This window comes from Gavialis gangeticus, unplaced genomic scaffold (genome assembly GCF_001723915.1).
Source record: "Gavialis gangeticus isolate Ggan-Ray unplaced genomic scaffold, GavGan_comp1, whole genome shotgun sequence".
NCBI classification, from domain to species: domain Eukaryota; kingdom Metazoa; phylum Chordata; order Crocodylia; family Gavialidae; genus Gavialis; species Gavialis gangeticus.
The window spans coordinates 7,104,104-7,121,909 of NW_017729030.1; the positions used below are offsets into that span (position 1 = coordinate 7,104,104).

The 17,806-nt window shown below is 45.5% G+C and overlaps 1 protein-coding gene across 1 annotated transcript in view; it reads right to left on the reverse strand.

Annotated features, from left to right (window-relative positions):
• Positions 1 to 17,806, reverse strand: part of ENPP6 (ectonucleotide pyrophosphatase/phosphodiesterase 6) — a 71,222-nt gene that overhangs the window by 28,817 nt on the left and 24,599 nt on the right. The window contains exon 3 of the mRNA XM_019521895.1: positions 2,693 to 2,804. Coding sequence (XP_019377440.1) covers positions 2,693 to 2,804 — 112 coding nt within the window. The remainder of the gene's footprint in view (positions 1 to 2,692; positions 2,805 to 17,806) is intronic.

Consider the following 17,806-nt stretch of genomic DNA (forward strand, 5'->3'; position numbering starts at 1 on the left):
CCCCTGCCCCCCTGCCTGGCCCCACACACATTATATAAGAGTAAGGCTATATTTTGAGCTATTATGCAATTGCCTCTATACAAAGGTCAGGGGTTAAAGGGCAGGACTTCAGATCCTAAGACGGTGACTAGGGGGCGGGGCACCTGTCAAGGAGCAGGGCTACACTTGTGGCCCTTGACATCCCACCAACACTCATTAAACAATCCTCCAGCCAAAATAACTGTCCAACCCTGGACTATCTGGAGAGGTTGTGAAGTATGCATCTTTGGAAGTTTTACTAGATCACACAGACATTTGTCTAAGATGGTTTAAATATGGTTTATTCTGCCCTAGGCAGGGAGTTACACTAGTTGACCCTCTGAGCTCCATTTCAGCTCTATTATTCTATGATGCTATTGATTTGAAAGGGAATATTGCAGTGCATAAGCACTATTGTTAGCTTAAATGATTGGACTCCCGATCCCCAATGAGGGCGTGTACTCTTAGCATGTTTAAAAAAACTCAGTTTAAATACATAAAGAAAATCCATTTATTCATATCTGAATACTGGTGACACCCTGAAGCCTTTGTGGTCCATTGCCAACTTCAAGAATCCACCAACTGGCTTCCCAGTTATTTGCTGCACCCAGTACCCCAACCAGTTAATGTATCCACTTTACAGTAGTTCCATCTAGACCAGGGCCGTCCAATTTGTGCCCTGTCCAGGGGGTTAACACACAGCATATGGGTTCCTACCCTGCCGCCATTCCCTCCTCTGTTACTCCTGTTGCTGTGTGATCAGGATCTCTGGGCTTCCCTCCTGCATCCAGCTTCTGCTCCTCCCCCGCCGTCCCCTGGGGACAGAGCGGCACAGTGGCAAGGAGCCTGGGGAATCTGTGGTCCATGTACTGGGAGGAGAGGGGCAGAGCAGGGAACCCAAGCTGTTAGTAGTGCCATGGAGTTCAGGTTAGACTGACTGACCTGTAATTCCCTGGATTCTCCTTCTTCCCTTTCTTAAAGATAGGCAATATATTTGCCCTTTTCCAGTCAACCAGTAGTGTACTCGACTTCCACAAATTCTCAAAGAAGATAGGTAGTGGCTCTGAAATTACCTCAGCCAATGTGTTCAGCATCATAGGGTGCAGCCCATCTGGCCCCGCTGACTTGAAAGTATCTAGCTTCTCTAAGAAATCCCTAATCTCTTCTGCTGTTACCCTAGGCCGTTTGAGTCCTTCCCTATCTTTGCTGCCAGTTGTGCTTATCAGCTGGTAGCTGCTCCTATTTGTGAAGACTGAAGTAAAAAAGGCATTCAACACTTCACCCTTCTCTGCATCATTTGTAATTAGATTGCCTCCTGCGTTCCATAAGGAACCTACAGTTTCCTTAGTCCTCCTTTTGCTCTTGACATACTTGTAGAAACCTATACTTGCAGAATCCCTTTCCAGCTGCATTTCAAATTGTGCCTTGGCCTTCCTAATTTTCTCCCTGCACACTTGTGCAATACTTTTATTTTCTTCCCTGCTAATATGGCCATGTTTCCACTTTTTAATAGGATCCCTTTTTGAGTTTTAATTCACTGAAGAGATTGCTGTTTAGCCAAACTGATCTCCGGTTCACTGTCCATTCTTTTGTTGCACTGGGATAGTTTGCTCCTGCACCCTTAAAAGGACTTCTTTAAAGTACTGCCAGATCTCTTGGACTTTTTTTCCCCTCCGACTTGCCACCCAGGGGATTGTGCCCACCAGTTTCCTGAGTTTGCTAAAGTCTGTTTTTCTGAAATCCTGTATTTTTATTGTTATACCTTTTTATTGTTATACCACTTTGTACTGCACCTCAGAACATGCTGATGTCTTCTTTATGTATAGGGCAAAACCCCTCCTTTTTCCCCTGTCTGTTCTTCCTGAACAATGTATCACCATCCTTGATCATTCATCAGGCATGTGAACTGTTCTGCCACATCTCTGTAATACTGTACAGTAGCAAATTTAAGCACACTCTGAAGAATTTGAAACTTATAGTCAGGGTGAGTGCTCTCAACACCTTTTCCCTAGACTTCTCAGATTCTCACCCATACAGCAAAATATATCCTGGAATTGAATAAATTATGTAGCATCAAGGGTTGTAAATGAAGAGATGAAGGTAATATGCCCTGAATAGAGTTGTGTTAGCTTTAAATACTGTTGATCTTATCTGGTTTTAAAAACTCCCCGATTAAAACTTGGAAGGGAAATGGCTGAAGTAAAACATGGTTTTAAATTTGTTTCTACCTTAGGAAGCTCAAGTATAGATTAGGGTGCATGGAGTATTTACCTACGTTCTGCATTATGGCTGAAACTGACCCAATTTTAATTTCAAAAGCGCCAAACATACTGAATCATTCCCACTAACATTAAGTCACTTAAAATCTCTTTTTGATAATCAATTAATTGATTCTAATAGTCTGAAATACAAATGAATGGGGCTTCATTTTCCTATGGATAGGGGGTATATGGAGAGCAATTACTGGTAATTGTGATATCCCTGCATGTTGTATCATGAACAGCAAAAAAGCTTTTCAAAGTGTATAATTTTCTGTCTCTACTTCGTATCAGGGGAAAAACAAATCTTAGCTCCATCTTCTAGATAGGCAATATTCCTGGAGGAAGTGCCCAAAATTTTCAAGTAATAATACTTTAGAAATTAATTTCTGTAGTAAAGAATTTCAGTGACTTACCGTAAAGATTCAAGACTATCATGGACAGCATCAGCAAAATTGGCATCTGATGGCACACTGAAATATGGTTGACAATAACTAGGTCTGACTCCAAGGATTTCAACCTCACAGCCTGTAAGAAAAATATGTTAAACGTTGTTTCAACGAGCTGGGCATTTCTTGTATATAGCCTTTGAAGACTAAAGTTCTTGGTTCTTGAAAGCTTACGTGCCATTTGCTGTGCGTGGGTGCATCTACACGAGGCGTTTACTGCAGATTTGCTTAATTAGTTCTACAGTAAATGTCTCAGGATTTACATGTGCTGTGCTATTAGGATGGAGTAAACTAATTAACTCCTCTGTAGGTTAGTACTTGTAAATAAAAGTACTGTCTTGCACCAGAGTTTTTTATTCCAAAGCACCACTTGTGTAGATGCTGATGGGTCTGGCTGGAGCACAAGGGTGCTTCAGTGCAGGGGGTTGCATTTGAAGCAGCCCCATACCCCAGACAGCTTCACGGCAGTGCACTGAGCTGGGTCAAACCAGCCCCGGGCTGGCAGGTGGATCCCCTGGACCTCCCGTCAGCTCGGGCTGCTCCAATGTGCTGTGGTCCAGGGCGCATGTTCAAATGTGGTGCCTGGGAGCAATAAACTCCAATGTGATATGCACCGGAGTTTATTGCTGAGCATTAATAGCATGTATAGGCCTGTCCAGTGGGTAGTGTTTTTGATGTCTGCTCTCTGGAAACTATTCCTTCTACCTTCTTATTTCCCTATTCATAAGGTACCTTGCTGGTGTGATTGCATCAATGATAAAATCAAATTCCTCTGTGGCAAGACTTCTTCAGTTAAACCGTTTAGGCAGGCTCCACTTAGAATAGTTTTAAGTAGAATTTAAGTTACATGTGTCATTCCCAAACATCCAGCCTAACAAATCTAGTTTTTTCTCCCTTCTTTAGTGCAGCAAATACTTTCCAGTTAGATGCACTACACCTTACATAATAATACCCTCTATAAAATATTTTATTACGTGACACTGGCACTGAACTGTTATATATATCAGTTTCCCAGGAGATCTTATTAAAACAGTTTAAACCAGTTAATTCTTTTAGTAACCTGCAGCCTTTCTTAGCAAAATAAGTTATGTTTTGTGCCACAGAAACTTGTGGCAACAAATCCTATAGGAGAACATGGGCTCTGAATACATACAAACATGGTTTTTTTTTCTGTCCTAGTCTCTGGTTACAGCTGTACTGGATGGCATTAATATTTATAGCTGTGCTGTTCTCTAACACTAAATTCATGCAGTTTAGTTTAAAGAACACCGGAGCCCTCAAATCACAGTAATAGAATTTTTTGGTATATTTCTGGGAAAAGAGAATGAGAGATCTTTTGCCAAATGGCTGTGTGGTATAAAATATTGTGCTATATTTTGAGGTATTGCTGGGTTGAAAAGTCAGTGGTGTCAGGAATCTGAAACTTGGGCCATGTTGCTTCTCTTTTGGGAATAGAGATATATGCCTGAAGGAATGTTAGAAGCTGGATTATCTCTTGGGCAGTAATGATGTTACAGAGAAAATGCTGCCTGGAAGGGAACTGCAGCAGTTCTGCAGGCCAGTGAGCCAGAGCCAACTTTCAGAGACCATTTCCAGCACTGTTTTATGTGGTTTCATGAGACACTCAATAAAAAGAATTAATCAGTTTTTGCATCTCTCTCTGGATGACCTCATATTATCAAGTCATGATGCTGAGTTACAAGGAAAAACATACATCTTCCAGATAAAGCAGACTATGCTGACAGAAGGTTGCCTCCATAGGTGCAGTTATAAATCCTTTGGCACTCTTGAAATTAAAGAGCCCATATTACTTCAAGATCCATGGGGTGAACTTAATACTCTCTCTATCCAGTTTAATGGGACTACTTAGGACAAAGATTTTTCTTACGAATTTTACATTAAACAGGTGTTGGATAAAAGCAGAAATGATCCTGGGAGGCACCTAACCCTGTTTCCTTGAATCATCTGATGTAGCCAGGCACCTAATTTAGGCACTGCAATGTGCCTGAAATGCCTCTCTGGGTCTCACTCAGTCTCTGTCTAAGTAGTCCCACACAGCAGCACCTCAGGGAAAGACTACAAATGGTCTGGCTAGATGTTTGGAGCTGCATACTTGTATCATTTTTTGAAGACTATTGCCCTACATTAATTTAGTGTCCTTGAAAAGTTTGATTTGATTATGTATACATATTTGTATGGAGGGCTGAAACAATTTAGCTTGATTAGCACTGGTCTCCATTTTTTCTATTCTCTGAGTTTTATTAATATAGTTATAGATCCATTGTAAAACCTGTGAGCACATTTAAAAGAGTCAATGCTACATGTTATTGAGTGCAGCAATGGATAGACCCCATTTTATCTATGTCAGTTTACCTGCAAAACACATCTACTACCTATCTTAGCCAGCCTCAAGCAACTGCTTGAGCAATCACGAAAGCTTACTCCACACACAAAAGGTCGACTAAGGCTTTGTGTAAGCTTATCTGCATCTCCCAAGCCATGAGGGTGTGCACCTGTCTATCAACACCTAGCAGCCCCACAGCAACAGCTGTGCAGGTAGAGGATCTTACGTTGAAAAGTACCACAGGCTAAAGGAAATGCTGAAGCCAGCAGAAGGCCCAGGTTGCCCACATGCACTTTCCGCTTGCCCCTGGATGACTGCAGAAAGCTTATTTTGCTCAGGGAAGGTGGTGTAATGCTGCACAAAGGGGTGGTGGGGTGGGAGTTGTGCCACAGCAGGGGAGCTTTGAGTGTAGACACATTCAGAGTTTTGCCAGCAGGACACTGTCATTTAGACTAAGCCTTAACTGAGCTTTGGCAGGGCAGACAAATTCCAGAGCTGTATTAAATGCTCCTGACTCCTGGGAACTATCACTAGCAGAGCACTAGGCTGCAGCTAATCTAAAATGCCAGGAAGGAACGTAACATTTCTGTATGTCTGTGCAAATTTTTATTAGGATTTATTCACAGATAGATTTTAGGTTCTAGTTCACTCCTAATGCTTTGAACACTTGTGCTTTAAAATCAGGAACATTCAGGAGCTTCTAGGTGGTTATATTTTTGCTTCTACAGCACTAGAACTGGAACCATTTAAATGCACTCTGCTGGCATTTTAGTTTTTTTATATTTGCATCATCCCTTCAAATTGAGAAGAGTCTTGTACCAAATCCAGACCATAGTCTTGTGGTTTTGGGTCCTGTCTCTATGCTGGGCCTGACTTACAAAGACAGATCCAAATGTGCCCGTGCTTTTGGCACAGATGTTTTAAATAGGGGAAATAATTGCATAACACATAATTTGGTGAATTTAGCCTCTCTTTCTGTTTACTTACTGTTGTCAAACAGATTGCAACTTTTTAAAAGGTAGTTCCTAAGAATGTATCTACTAAATGATTTTTGTGTGTAATATTTAATATTAATGTTTGCTTTGGAGTATTTCAGGTCCTCAGATATCTCTCTGTCTCAACTACTTCTAGATAGCTACATCATGAGCATGATATATGGGGTGGTCATATTATTTTTAAGGGAATCCAGGACACTGAAACCCCATCCTTGCCTGATTCCTGCCCTAGGAGGAGGAGCAGTGCCCAGCCCAGCCTACTTCCTGCCTCCAGTTGCTGCTCAGGAGGAGCTGGGCCAAGCAATGCAGGCTGATGGTGCTAGTCAGGGGCTTATGTTTCTATTTTCACCCACTGGCTGAGACATTGGGACAAGCTATAAAATTTGGGACTGTCCCAGCCAAACTGAGACATACGGTCACCCTAATAATATATATTTTTTCAGGAATGACCAATGTTTTTGGTACTATTGGTTGGCAAGCAAAAGTTCTTTGACAGTACTAAATATTTGAAGCTCATGCTGCTTAGATACTGAAGTCACATGATATATTTTAATTTTATCTGTCTAGCATCTGCTATGAATACCTGTTACAAATTTCAATTTGCTTGCTATGAACATTCTTTAATTATAACATGAAAGTCATTTTGGTAGGGGCCACTGCTGATGGCAAACTTATTCACTATAAAATTAGTGGAGAGAAACCGCATAAAAGGTAAGTTATAGGTTTTTAAGAGAAAAACAAAATCATTATATTTATTCATTTCTAATTCAAATGTCTTTGCACCATTTTGTACAATGTTTAACATGTGTTTACACTACTAAGTTTCTGGATTTGGGGAAGGCACTAAGACCTCTTTCATTATGATATATATATGCTATTTTACATCTTTATCTATTTGACACAGATACTCAAACCTCTGCCATTTCTAAATTATGTTTCTAAATATTGATTTAACAGATGGACATTGGGTGTCATAACACCACATTCTGAAAGCTTTCCAGATCTCCACAAAAGTCTGGAAAATGTCCTTTTTTAAATGGAAAGGGTGTTTTTTCCTTTTGTTTTTAGAGAAGATTTCATTGCACTTCACTTGAAACAAACTGCTTCTGTGGATGAAAACATGAGTAGTAAAGTTGTTGGTTACAGGCTATGCTGTCATTTCAGCAAGGTATAAGGAGACTTTTAAAACCCTTTTAGGAACAGAACATAGGACTGGGTCATCAAATCCAGTACTCTGCTGCTACAGGCACCATATTGAAGGAATTGGCTGAGGTTATTTCAGAGCCACTGGCTATCCTCTTTGATAACTTGTATTCAGATGAGGTCTCGAATGACTGGAAAAGGGCCAATATAGAGTTCATCTTAAAGAAAGGGAAGAAGGAAGATCCAGGGAATTACAGACCAGTAAGTCTAACCTCAATATCTGGAAAGATCATGGAGCAGATTGTCAAGAAGCTATTGTGAAGCACCTAGAGAACAAGGTGATAAGCAACAGCCAGCATGGATTTACCAAAAGCAAGTCATGCCTGAGTCCCTGATTTCTTTCTATAATAAGGTGACAGGCTCTGTGGGCCGGGGGGATGGGGAGCAGTACATGTGATATATCTTAACTTTAGCAAGGCTTCTGACACAGTCTCCCACAACATTCATATTAACAAGCTAAGAAAATACAGGCTAGATGAAATTATTGTAAGGTAACATAACAAGTTGTATCATTGTTCTCAAAGTGTAGTCATCAACAGGGATCCAGGTTTTCCATTTCCCATGGAAAAACAGAGTAAAACGTGGATTTTTCCCTTTACTGGAGTAAAATGCAGATTTCTCATTTTAGCAGAGAAACATGGATTTTGCGGTTTTGCAGTGAGCACTCTGGAGGCTGCCAGAGTTTCAGCCTGCAAGGGGCTGGGGGGAGTGGGAGGACAGCGGTCAGGCAAGGGGTGCCATGTGCATGTATATGCACATGGCCTCCAGGCAGCCTGGACAGCAGCTTCTGCAAGTGAGTGGGGGCTGGGAATTGAGGCCCCCACAAGGAAGGAAGGAGGGCGGAGTTTGGCAGGGTTGAGCTGCTGCCCAGCCCCGCGGTGCATGGGGTTTGAGGCCCAGGGCTACAATGCATGGCTGCAGGGTCCCAGTGGGGAGCAGGATGGGGCTGTGGGTGGCTCATCCAGGGAGTATGAGGGGCTGGGGGGAGGCTCCCTGTTGTTGCACACACTCTGGGGGAAGCAGGGGAGGCATGTGACCCCACAGATCTTTGAATGGGGCGGGGGCTGCGCACTGCCCGCTGCTGGGTCAAGCTCCCACCCTGCTGCCCTCCCCCGCAGGTGTGACCCAGAGCTGCAAGGCAGAGTGGGGCCATCCAGGAAAGCTGCTTGCCACTGTGAGCTCCACACTGCCCTGGCGACGCATCCCCTGCATGGGCGGTGGCTCAAGGTTATTCCCTCCATTGCTGCTGAGTGCATGGGAAATACATTGCCAGGGCAGTGCGGAGCTCACAGCAGCTAGCAGCTTTCCTGCATCAGCCCACTCTGCCCTGCAGTGCCAGGTCACACCCACAGGCTGCAGAGGCCCCAGGGGAGGGCAGCAGGGTGGGAGCCCAAGGCTGCAATGTACCCACCCTGCACACAGCTCTGGGGGGCATGGGTCCCCCCTGCCCCCTCCAGGAGTGTGCACTGCAGTGGAGAGCCTGCTCCACCCACCCAAGCCCGCAGAGGGCAGCAGGAGGGGAGCTCAACTGTAGCAGCTGCTGCCTTCTGTCAGGGGCAGGGGGCTATGGACCAGGGTCCCTGGGCCCATTAGCTCTGGCAGCTGGGGGCCCCTCTGGTAGGGCTGGGGGGACAGGGGCAGGGGTGGGGCTAGGCCCCTTAGGTGTGGAGGCAGGGAGCAGGGTTCCTAGATTTCATAGACATTAGGGGCTGGAAGGGACCTCATGAGATCATTAAGTCCACCCTCCCCCCCACCCACGCCATAGGTGGGAAGTCAGCTGGGATTAAGTGATCCCAGCAAATCCAGCTGCTTTTTGAAGGAGTCCAGAGTAGGTGTTTGCACCACCACTGGGGGGGAGTTTGTTCCAGACCCTGGACACACACAACATAAAGAACTTTTTTCTTGTATCCAGTCTAACTTGGCCTTCCTGGAGTTTATGGCCATCAGACCTTGTTATCCCTTGGGGAGCTCTGGTGAACAGATGTTCTCCCAGGTCCTAATGTACCCCTCTTATGAAGTAGGCTGCCACTAAGTCTCCCCTGAGCCTTCTCTGCTCCAGACTGAAGAGTCCCAAGTCCCTCAGCCTCTCCTCATACAGCCTTCCCTCTAGGCCTTGGATCATATCAGCAGCTCTCCTCTGGACTCTCTCAAACTTCTCCACATCCTTCCTGAAAGGGGGGGGCCCAATACTGGATACAGTACTCCAGCAGCGGTCTCACCAGGGCCGAGTAAAGCGGGAGGAGGACTTCCCTGGTTTTGCTTGAGATGCATTGGTGGATGCACACTAGAGTTTGGTTAGCTTTGCCCACTACTGCATCACATTGGTGGCTTATGTCCATCTTATGGTCAATTAAGACCCCCATGTCTCTTTCGGTCATGGTACTAGTGAGCATAGCACTGCTGAGCCTGTAAGTATGCTGGCGGTTCTTCCTACTGAGGTGTAGCACCTTGCACTTCTCTGCACTGAAGGCCATCCACTTTTGGTCAGCCCACCTTGAGAGTGTGTCCAAGTTGGCCTGTATTCCCAGCCTCTGCTGCGGTGTGATGGCCCTCCCCCATAATTTGGTATCACCTGCGAACTTGGCCAGTTCACATCTGACTCCTGAATCCAGATGGTTGATGAAAATGTTAAAGAGTACTGGCCCGAGTACCGAGCCCTGAGGGACTCCACTGGTCACCCTGTGCCACGTTGATTTGCTCCCTTCAACTAGTACTCTTTGGGTCTAATCCCATAGCCAGTTGTCTAGTCATCGGACAGTATGATGATCAAGGCCACAGTTCCCCAGTCTAACCATGAGGACATCATGGGGAACTAAGTCCAAGGCCTTCTTGAAATCCAGATAAATGATGTCCACATCATCTCTCTTGTCCAGGGCACATGTTACCTAGTCATAGAAGGAGATGAGGTTGGTCAGGTAAGACCTGCCAGTCACAAAACCATGCTGGCTGGCATTCAGAAGCTTGCAAGGCATTGATGGATCCCATGACAATTTTTTCCAGGATTTTTCCAGGGACAGACGTCAGACTGATGGGTCTATAGTTCCCTGGGTCATCCCTCCTCCCTTTCTTGTAAATAGGGACCATGCTGGCTCTTTTCCAGTCATCTGGGACCCTGCCTGCGTGCCATAATTTTTCAAATATCTCTGCCAAAGGGGCTGCAATGATGTCTGCCAGTTCTTTCAAGACCCTTGGGTGCATTTCATCTGGGCCTGCAGACTTATGAATGTCCAGTTTCTCAAGGTGTTCCCTTACCTGATCTACATTGATTTTTTGGGCCCGTCACCCACACCCAAATTGGTTTGTGCCATTTCTGGTAGTGTGATCCTTGTGGGAGCATGAAAAACAGATGCAAAAAAGTCAGGAGATTGGCCCTTTCTTGATGTCAGTTGCCCCATTGGTTCTCTCAAGGGCCCAATATTGTCCTTGTTCTTTTTCCTACTTTCCTCATATCTAAAGAAGGACTTTTTATTGTCCATGATCCCCATAGCTAGCCTAAACAAGTGCAGAGTAATCATCTTCGGTAATGCTTTCTGTTTTCCAGCTGGTGTAGGCTACTCTTTTGAGCTTAATGAGGTCCAACTGTTCCTTATTCAGCCATAGGGGCTTCCTTGCTCATTGACTGCATTTTTTGCAAGAAGGGATGGCTTTGCCCTGTGCTTCACAGATTCTGTTTTTGAGCAATGACCATTCCTCATGTACTCTCTTTTCTGAGGGTTTATGGCCTCTGATTGCCTGACTGACAAGTTCTCTCAGTTTGCAGAAGTCGGCTTTCCCAAAGTTAAGGACTTTTGTTTTACTTAGGGGTTTGCCTGCTTTTTGATGAACTAAGAAGGTGACCAATTCATGGTTGCTGTCACCAAGCTTCCCCTCAATCTGCAGATCGCTCACCAGGTCCTCCCTTTTGGCCAGGACCAGATCAAGCAATGCTTTTCCCCTAGTAGGCCCAGAGACCTCCTGGGTTAGGTAGAGGTTATCGATGCATGTGAGAAAGCTACGCAACGTGTCAGATTTGGCCAAGCGCTCATCCCAAGAAATGTCAGGAAAGTTGAAGTCCCCCATGATGATCAAGCACTGGGAGTGTGTGGCTTTGACCAGTTCCCTATTGAATTTCTGATCTAGGTCTTCCTCTTGGTGGTGGTGGTGGGGGGTCTATAGTAGACTCCTACAAGTAAGTCACCCTCCCCATGTTCTCCTCGTATCTTGACTCAGAGGGTCACAAGATGCCCTTCCTGGTTTGGAAACTCAATCTGCAGGGAGGCGAGCTGATCTTTGAGGTAAAGAGCAACACCCCCACCCCTCTTCCCCACACAATCTCTCCTATACAAGGTGTAACCCTCTACTGCCACAGACCAATCATAGGTGGGAATACCACCAGGTCTGCATAATTCCTATAAGGTCATCATCATTATCACATAGGAGAAGGGCCAGTTCCTCATGCTTGTTTCCCAAGCTCCTGGTGTTTGTGTACAGGTAGTTATGTCTGCCATGTCAAGCCCAATGCTTCCCTCAGGAGTTAAGAGGGACCTTTCCTTGGGCTGCTATCAGAGCGGGATTCCTTTGGCTGCCCAATTTATTGGCAGTGCAGCTGACATGACCCGGGCTAGAACTATTAGTAGACCGCCTGTCCCCCAGCAGTCTCAGTTTAAAGTCCTGTCAAGAAGGTCAGCCATTCTGGCTGAGAAGAGCTTCTTCCCTTTCCAGGTGAGGTGGAGGCCATCCCTCCCCTACAGTCCTAGAGCACCAAGGGGGAAGGGCCCTGCCATGTTTTTGCTAACTGGTTATTTCCCCCCTCTGTCCCTAGGGGACTGCACTGGGGTCTGCCTGCCATGGCCGCCACCTCCACTTGATTTCTGCATGGGGTGAGCTGTGGGATGAGGCCCCTCCTGCCCCCTCCACCAGACGCTGGAGGGAGGGAAGGAAGAGCCCCCTTTCCTGCCCTGCTGCCTAAGGGGCCCTGCCAGCTGGGCTCTGGCTATGCCCTGCCCCTGCCACTGGAGTGGTGATGGGGGAGCAGTCATGACGGGGGCAGCATCCCCTGTCATGGTGCCCCAGAGCACGAGCCTGTTTCTGGTGGGGAGGGGGGTCACGCTGCAGGGTGGGGAAAGCTGTTGCAGACTATGCAGGGGGAGCAGCAGTCGTGGTGCTAGGCAGGTTTAAGGGGCTATGGCCCCCTCTGAGTCCCAGTTTTGTCACTCACCCTGCACAGTCCATGGCAGCTCTGACACCCTGCTCGCAGCCTCCCTGCTGGGAAAAGGCTTATGCTCCCGAGACACCATGGCATGGGCTGCTTCCCCCATCAAGGGCCCTACCCCCTTGGTACTCCAGCAGTAGGGCAGGGGCATGACCAGAGCCCAGCTGGCATGGCCTCTTAGGCTACGGGTCAAGAGGGAGAAATAATTTCCCTCCCTCCAGTGTCTGGCAGATGGAGCAGGAGGGGGCTTATATTGCTGCTTGCCCCATGCAGGGGGTGAGCAACGTTTGAGGCAGGAAGACCCCAATGTGGTCTTCTGGGGGTGGAGGGGGGAATAACACCCCTCCCTGCCTTCCCCACCTAAGGCAGCCATGCCGGCTGGCATCTGGCCACACCCCTGCCACTGCAGCAGCAAGGCTGGAGCACCCAGCAGACCCTGGTTCAGGTCTGTGGGACAGGGAGGGAAGAATTCAAGCCCCTCCCTGGCCAGTTCAATCCAGGCTACTACCAGGGCTGGCCATGTCCCCGCTGCTGGAGCAGCCAGTGGAGAAATGTAGATCTATGCTGGTGGGACAGGGGAGAGAGGTGGGGAAATGAACCTCTGCCCTGCTCCCTTCCATGGCCCAGGTCTGGCCAGGACCCCACCCCGTCTGTCCTTGCTCTGGCCGAGGAGCAGAGGGGTGGAGCCAGCCCTGCTCCACTGGAGCAGACAGTACAGCCCAGGCCAGGGCTGCAGAGCATGCTGGGATGCTGGGGGACTCTGGTTTAACTTAAACCAGGAAGGGGTCTGGGACAAAATTTACATAAACTAGTTTGAGCTCAGTCAGTTATGTCTGATACTACATTCAGCCAGGTTTATCTCAAACCAGTTTCAGCCATTTTGAAACTGGTTTATATGCACTGAACTTCTGTTCTGTTACAGGGTTAAGCCAGTTTCTGATCACTTAAACTGGTTTATGTATAATGTCTGTCCCTAGCCTCAGAGAAATTGTGGAGTCTCCATCCTTGGAAATTTTCAAGAGCAGGTTGGACAGACACTTGGATGAGTTGGTTTAATAAGGGATGATCCTGCATTGATCTAGGGGTTGGACTAGATGACCTTGTGAGATCCTTCAAGCCCTACTTTCCTATGATCCTATATCACATAATCTTTTTCATAAACTTAGCTAGTTTCATCTTAAGAACACTCAGGGAAATTTTTTCTCTTACTACTCAGATTGAGGTTTCAGCTAAAATGTAATAGTATTCCTTTGAAATGCTATATTGTTCACTGCAGTGTCAGTGCTGTCAAATGCTATATAGAGAATATGAGACTGTACATTTCAACTCAAATGCTTTATCACTTATAGTATATCACTTGATTTTGAGGCATTTCAAGGTTGATTGGTTTATTGCTATGAATGGAGGCTGGGAGAACAGAAAACGCTTTTTAAATATTGTGTGTTCATCTCTGAAACAGACCCCTTTGTTTAGTAGTGATTAAAAAGGAGCAAATGTTCCTATAAAACCAAATGCTCAGAACACTAATGTTTTACCACAAACAGCAATGAGGAGTCCTTTTGGTAATGATGTTTTGCTTCTGTGTTTCCAGAACTGGAACTACTGATATATTATGTTTGCATTTTAGCTTTGTTATATTTGCCATTTTTACCAGTAAAGCTGTAACAGATAATCATTCACAGCAAAGACTTTTTCTGCTTTCTATGCCCATAACTGCCAGTTTTAAGACCAGTTTCTCTTAGACACTGAGCTGCATATATAACACAGGGAAATATGAAAGGGGGTCATGCTGGAGTTTAGATTGAAAATTCACTGCACCTTTAAAACTGGTTGGTTCTGATATGGAAAGTGTAATGATGTAGGCTCCCCTAGGAGCTAACTGCATGACACATGGAGCATACATATGATATATGCAGGAATGTGTCTGTCTGGACTGTAGTCCACATTGTTGGTGAAAAGGTAAATAGGGTGCTTATACACCTGCAGCAAGGCAGAGCAGACTCGATTAATCGCTTCATTTAGAGTGGATCTTGGAGCTGCTCTAATTAACACACACACACACACACACACACACTCTCTCTCTCTCTCTCTCTCTCTCTCTCTCCAAGAGCATGTGTATAAATGCCCATAGTGCCTTCTAGCTCTAACTGCAATGAATGAGGCCCTGCGTTTCTGGCACTATGGTGTATGGCTGCAATAGCAGGTCCTGGATTTAGGGGGTTTGAGCATGTCTTCCCCTGGCCCACTCAGCCAACTCCTCAGGTGCATTCCTGTTGAGTATGCTTTGGTGAAATTGCTCGTGGCTTGTCCCTACATCCAGCTGTCTGACCCACCAGAGACTGAATACTTGAAAGCAGGCACAAAATGGCAAGTCCACAGCTGCCTCACTGATTCATTTCCAGTTTGGAATACGCCCTTGTACTTCAGAGCATGTTCAACCCCCAGATTCTGGGACTAGCCACTGTTGTGAAGCAGACAAGAACTATTACAGCTTCCCAAACATTGCCTGGTTAGTGTTTACACCCTGTAATGAATTCATAAGATTCACAGCTAACCAGAGCTGTCCCATGTTGTTTTAACTGTCCCATGTTGTGTCCCATGCATTGATAACATACACATAAGCAAAAAGCTACATAATCTTGAATAGTTTCATAGTTGGTAGGGCTGGAAGGGACCTGAGCAGATCATCAAGTCCGACCCCCTGCCATGCGCAGGAAAGGATGCTGGGGTCAGATGACCCTGGCTAGATGTCTATCTAGCCTCTTTTTAAAAACCCCAGGGTAGGGGCAAGCATCACTTCCCTTGGAAGTTGGTTTCAGATCCTAGCCACCCTGACTGTGAAGTAGTGCCTCCTGATATCTAGCTTGAATCTACTCTCCATCAGCTTATGGCCGTTGTTCCTTGTTACTCCCAGTAGTGCTCGGGGCAACAGGGACTCTCCCATTGCCTGCTGGTCTCCCTTGGCCAGTTTGTAGACGGCCACCAGATCCCCTCTCAGCCTTCTCTTGTGGAGGCTGAACAGGTTCAGGTCTCGTAGCCTTTCCTCATAGGGTCTGCCCTGCTGCCCCCTGATCATGCAAGTGGTCCCCCTCTGGACCCTCTTGATGTTATCCACATCCCTCCTGAAATGCGGCACCCAGAACTGGATGCAGTACTCCAACTGCAGCCTGACCAATGTCACATAGATGGGGAGGATCACCTCCTTGGACCTACTCGTGATACATCTGTGGATGCATGACAAAGTGCGGTTAGCCTTCCTGACTGTGTCCCCACATTGGCAGCCCATGTTCATCTTGGAGTCTATAATGACTCCAGGATCTTTTTCTGCCTCTGTGCTGATGAGAAGGGAGTCCCCTAGACTGTAGGTATGCTGCTGGTTCTTTCTCCCTAGGTGCAGGACCCTGCACTTGTCAGTGTTGAAACCCATCCTGTTCTCATCCGCCCACCTCTGTAACCTGTCCAGATCCAATTGCAGCCTGTCCCTCCCTTCTAGCATGCCCACCTCTCCCCACATCTTAGTGTCATCTGCAAATTTGAACAAAGAGCTTTTCACCCCTTCATCCAGGTCACTGATGAAGATGTTGAACAGTGCGGGCCCAAGGACCCAGCCCTGGGCGACCCCACTGCCCACATGCCTCCAGGTCGAAAATGACCTATCCACCACCACTCTCTGGGATATTCATTTTTAGACTCATGCGCTTTTTTAGACCATCACTTTTCTTTTTCAGCCTGCCTTTGTCTCCTCTTTCTGAATGTTTTTCCTCCTGTAATTTAAGAAGACTTCATAGCTTGTTATGTATTTTTTGAAAAGAAAGTTACTTCCCTCCTGTGGAATTCCATATAATGGTTCAACAACAGTAACATAAAAAAAAAAATCTCATTCCACCAAATTCAGTTATAATTATATTTCTGTAGAATCCTATCAGTTACCCATCCCCAGTAAAGTTTATGGTTTAACAGTAGTTAATTATTTACTTAAGGTTAAGCCTACGCTTGCTTGCTTTGTAAAACTGGAATAATTCCATTTGAGGTTCCTGCTCTGAGGGATATAGATGGCTGAGACATCCCCATTGGCTTTCGTACAGCCAGGTTATCACCCAATGTGTCAAGCAAATTATGCCATAGGTAAAGTACTTTAGGGCATACACTATACCCACTATACATATGACCCACTATACACCTTTCTTTCAGGAACTGCACTCAAAAACTGGACTTTCTTATGGAATTTAATGGTTGAGTTTTATCTATAAGATTCACTGGAAATTATTACATTCTATTCAGAGCGGTTTCTGTAGAAACAAATTGTTTTTGTTTCTGTTCAATAGATTACTCCCGTATGAATATACTTTTTGGGGATACATTCCCAGAAATGTTCCAGTGTAAAGTATAAACTGGACCTACAGAGCAATGTTTCAATAATTCACTCCCTGCTTTACTCAGCAGTGATGTGGCAAGTTCCTCTGATTGTCTGACCACAAACCGTCTTGTTCTGCAATTTCTTTCCATTCCTAAGCACTGTAGTGTTTTGCACTGACTGTTATTCACAGCACTGTACTGGGAAGACGTGCCTGGGCACATGGGTGATGGGATGAATGAGACAGATTGGCAGAGAGCCTGAAGAAATGGGCCAGCTGCCCCTGCTGTGCCCATCAACAGTGGATCTATCCAACACTGTCATTCTGTTGTGTGATCCTCTAGTACACGATTAGATATAAAAGAAACTATGTTAATGCAGTGCTTAGACTTGAGAGCTAAAATGCTGAGAAGTGAGAAATGAAAGCGAGTTTCCTTGCATATACACAATTTCCCTTTACACAGGTAAACCTCAGTCACGTTGCATATATGAAATGTTTTTTCTGTGTATTGGGTTAACTGTACAGCCTAATTGTTTGTAATAAAGTACTTGTTATACAGTTCCATTGTCTTCAGTGGGAGCAGAGTAGGCTAATACTAAATACAGAAAGAAAAGTAAATGCCTGACTTCTATGGACAAAAGCCAAGGCTTTCAAAAGGAATAGCTAAAACTAGAAACAGTGGGGCATCTAACAGAGACAAAAAGAGCAATGAAAAAAAGTCCTTATTTTTATTCTACAGGCTCTGTGCATTTTTTAGGGAAACTGTATAATGCTTCCTAAAGTTAAAGGTTCATTTATTTCCTTTCTTTTGGATAAGCTAAACCATTAACAGTTTGACATTATTTTATGCAAGCTGTAACCAACCTGGGAAAACGAGAAATAGAATTATTAAATGTAGATGGTTTAAGGATACACAAGTATTGTACTGCTGTTTATATTTCATAACTGCAGTATTATGCTAGACCTATCCTTCGGGGGGGGGGGGGGGGGGGG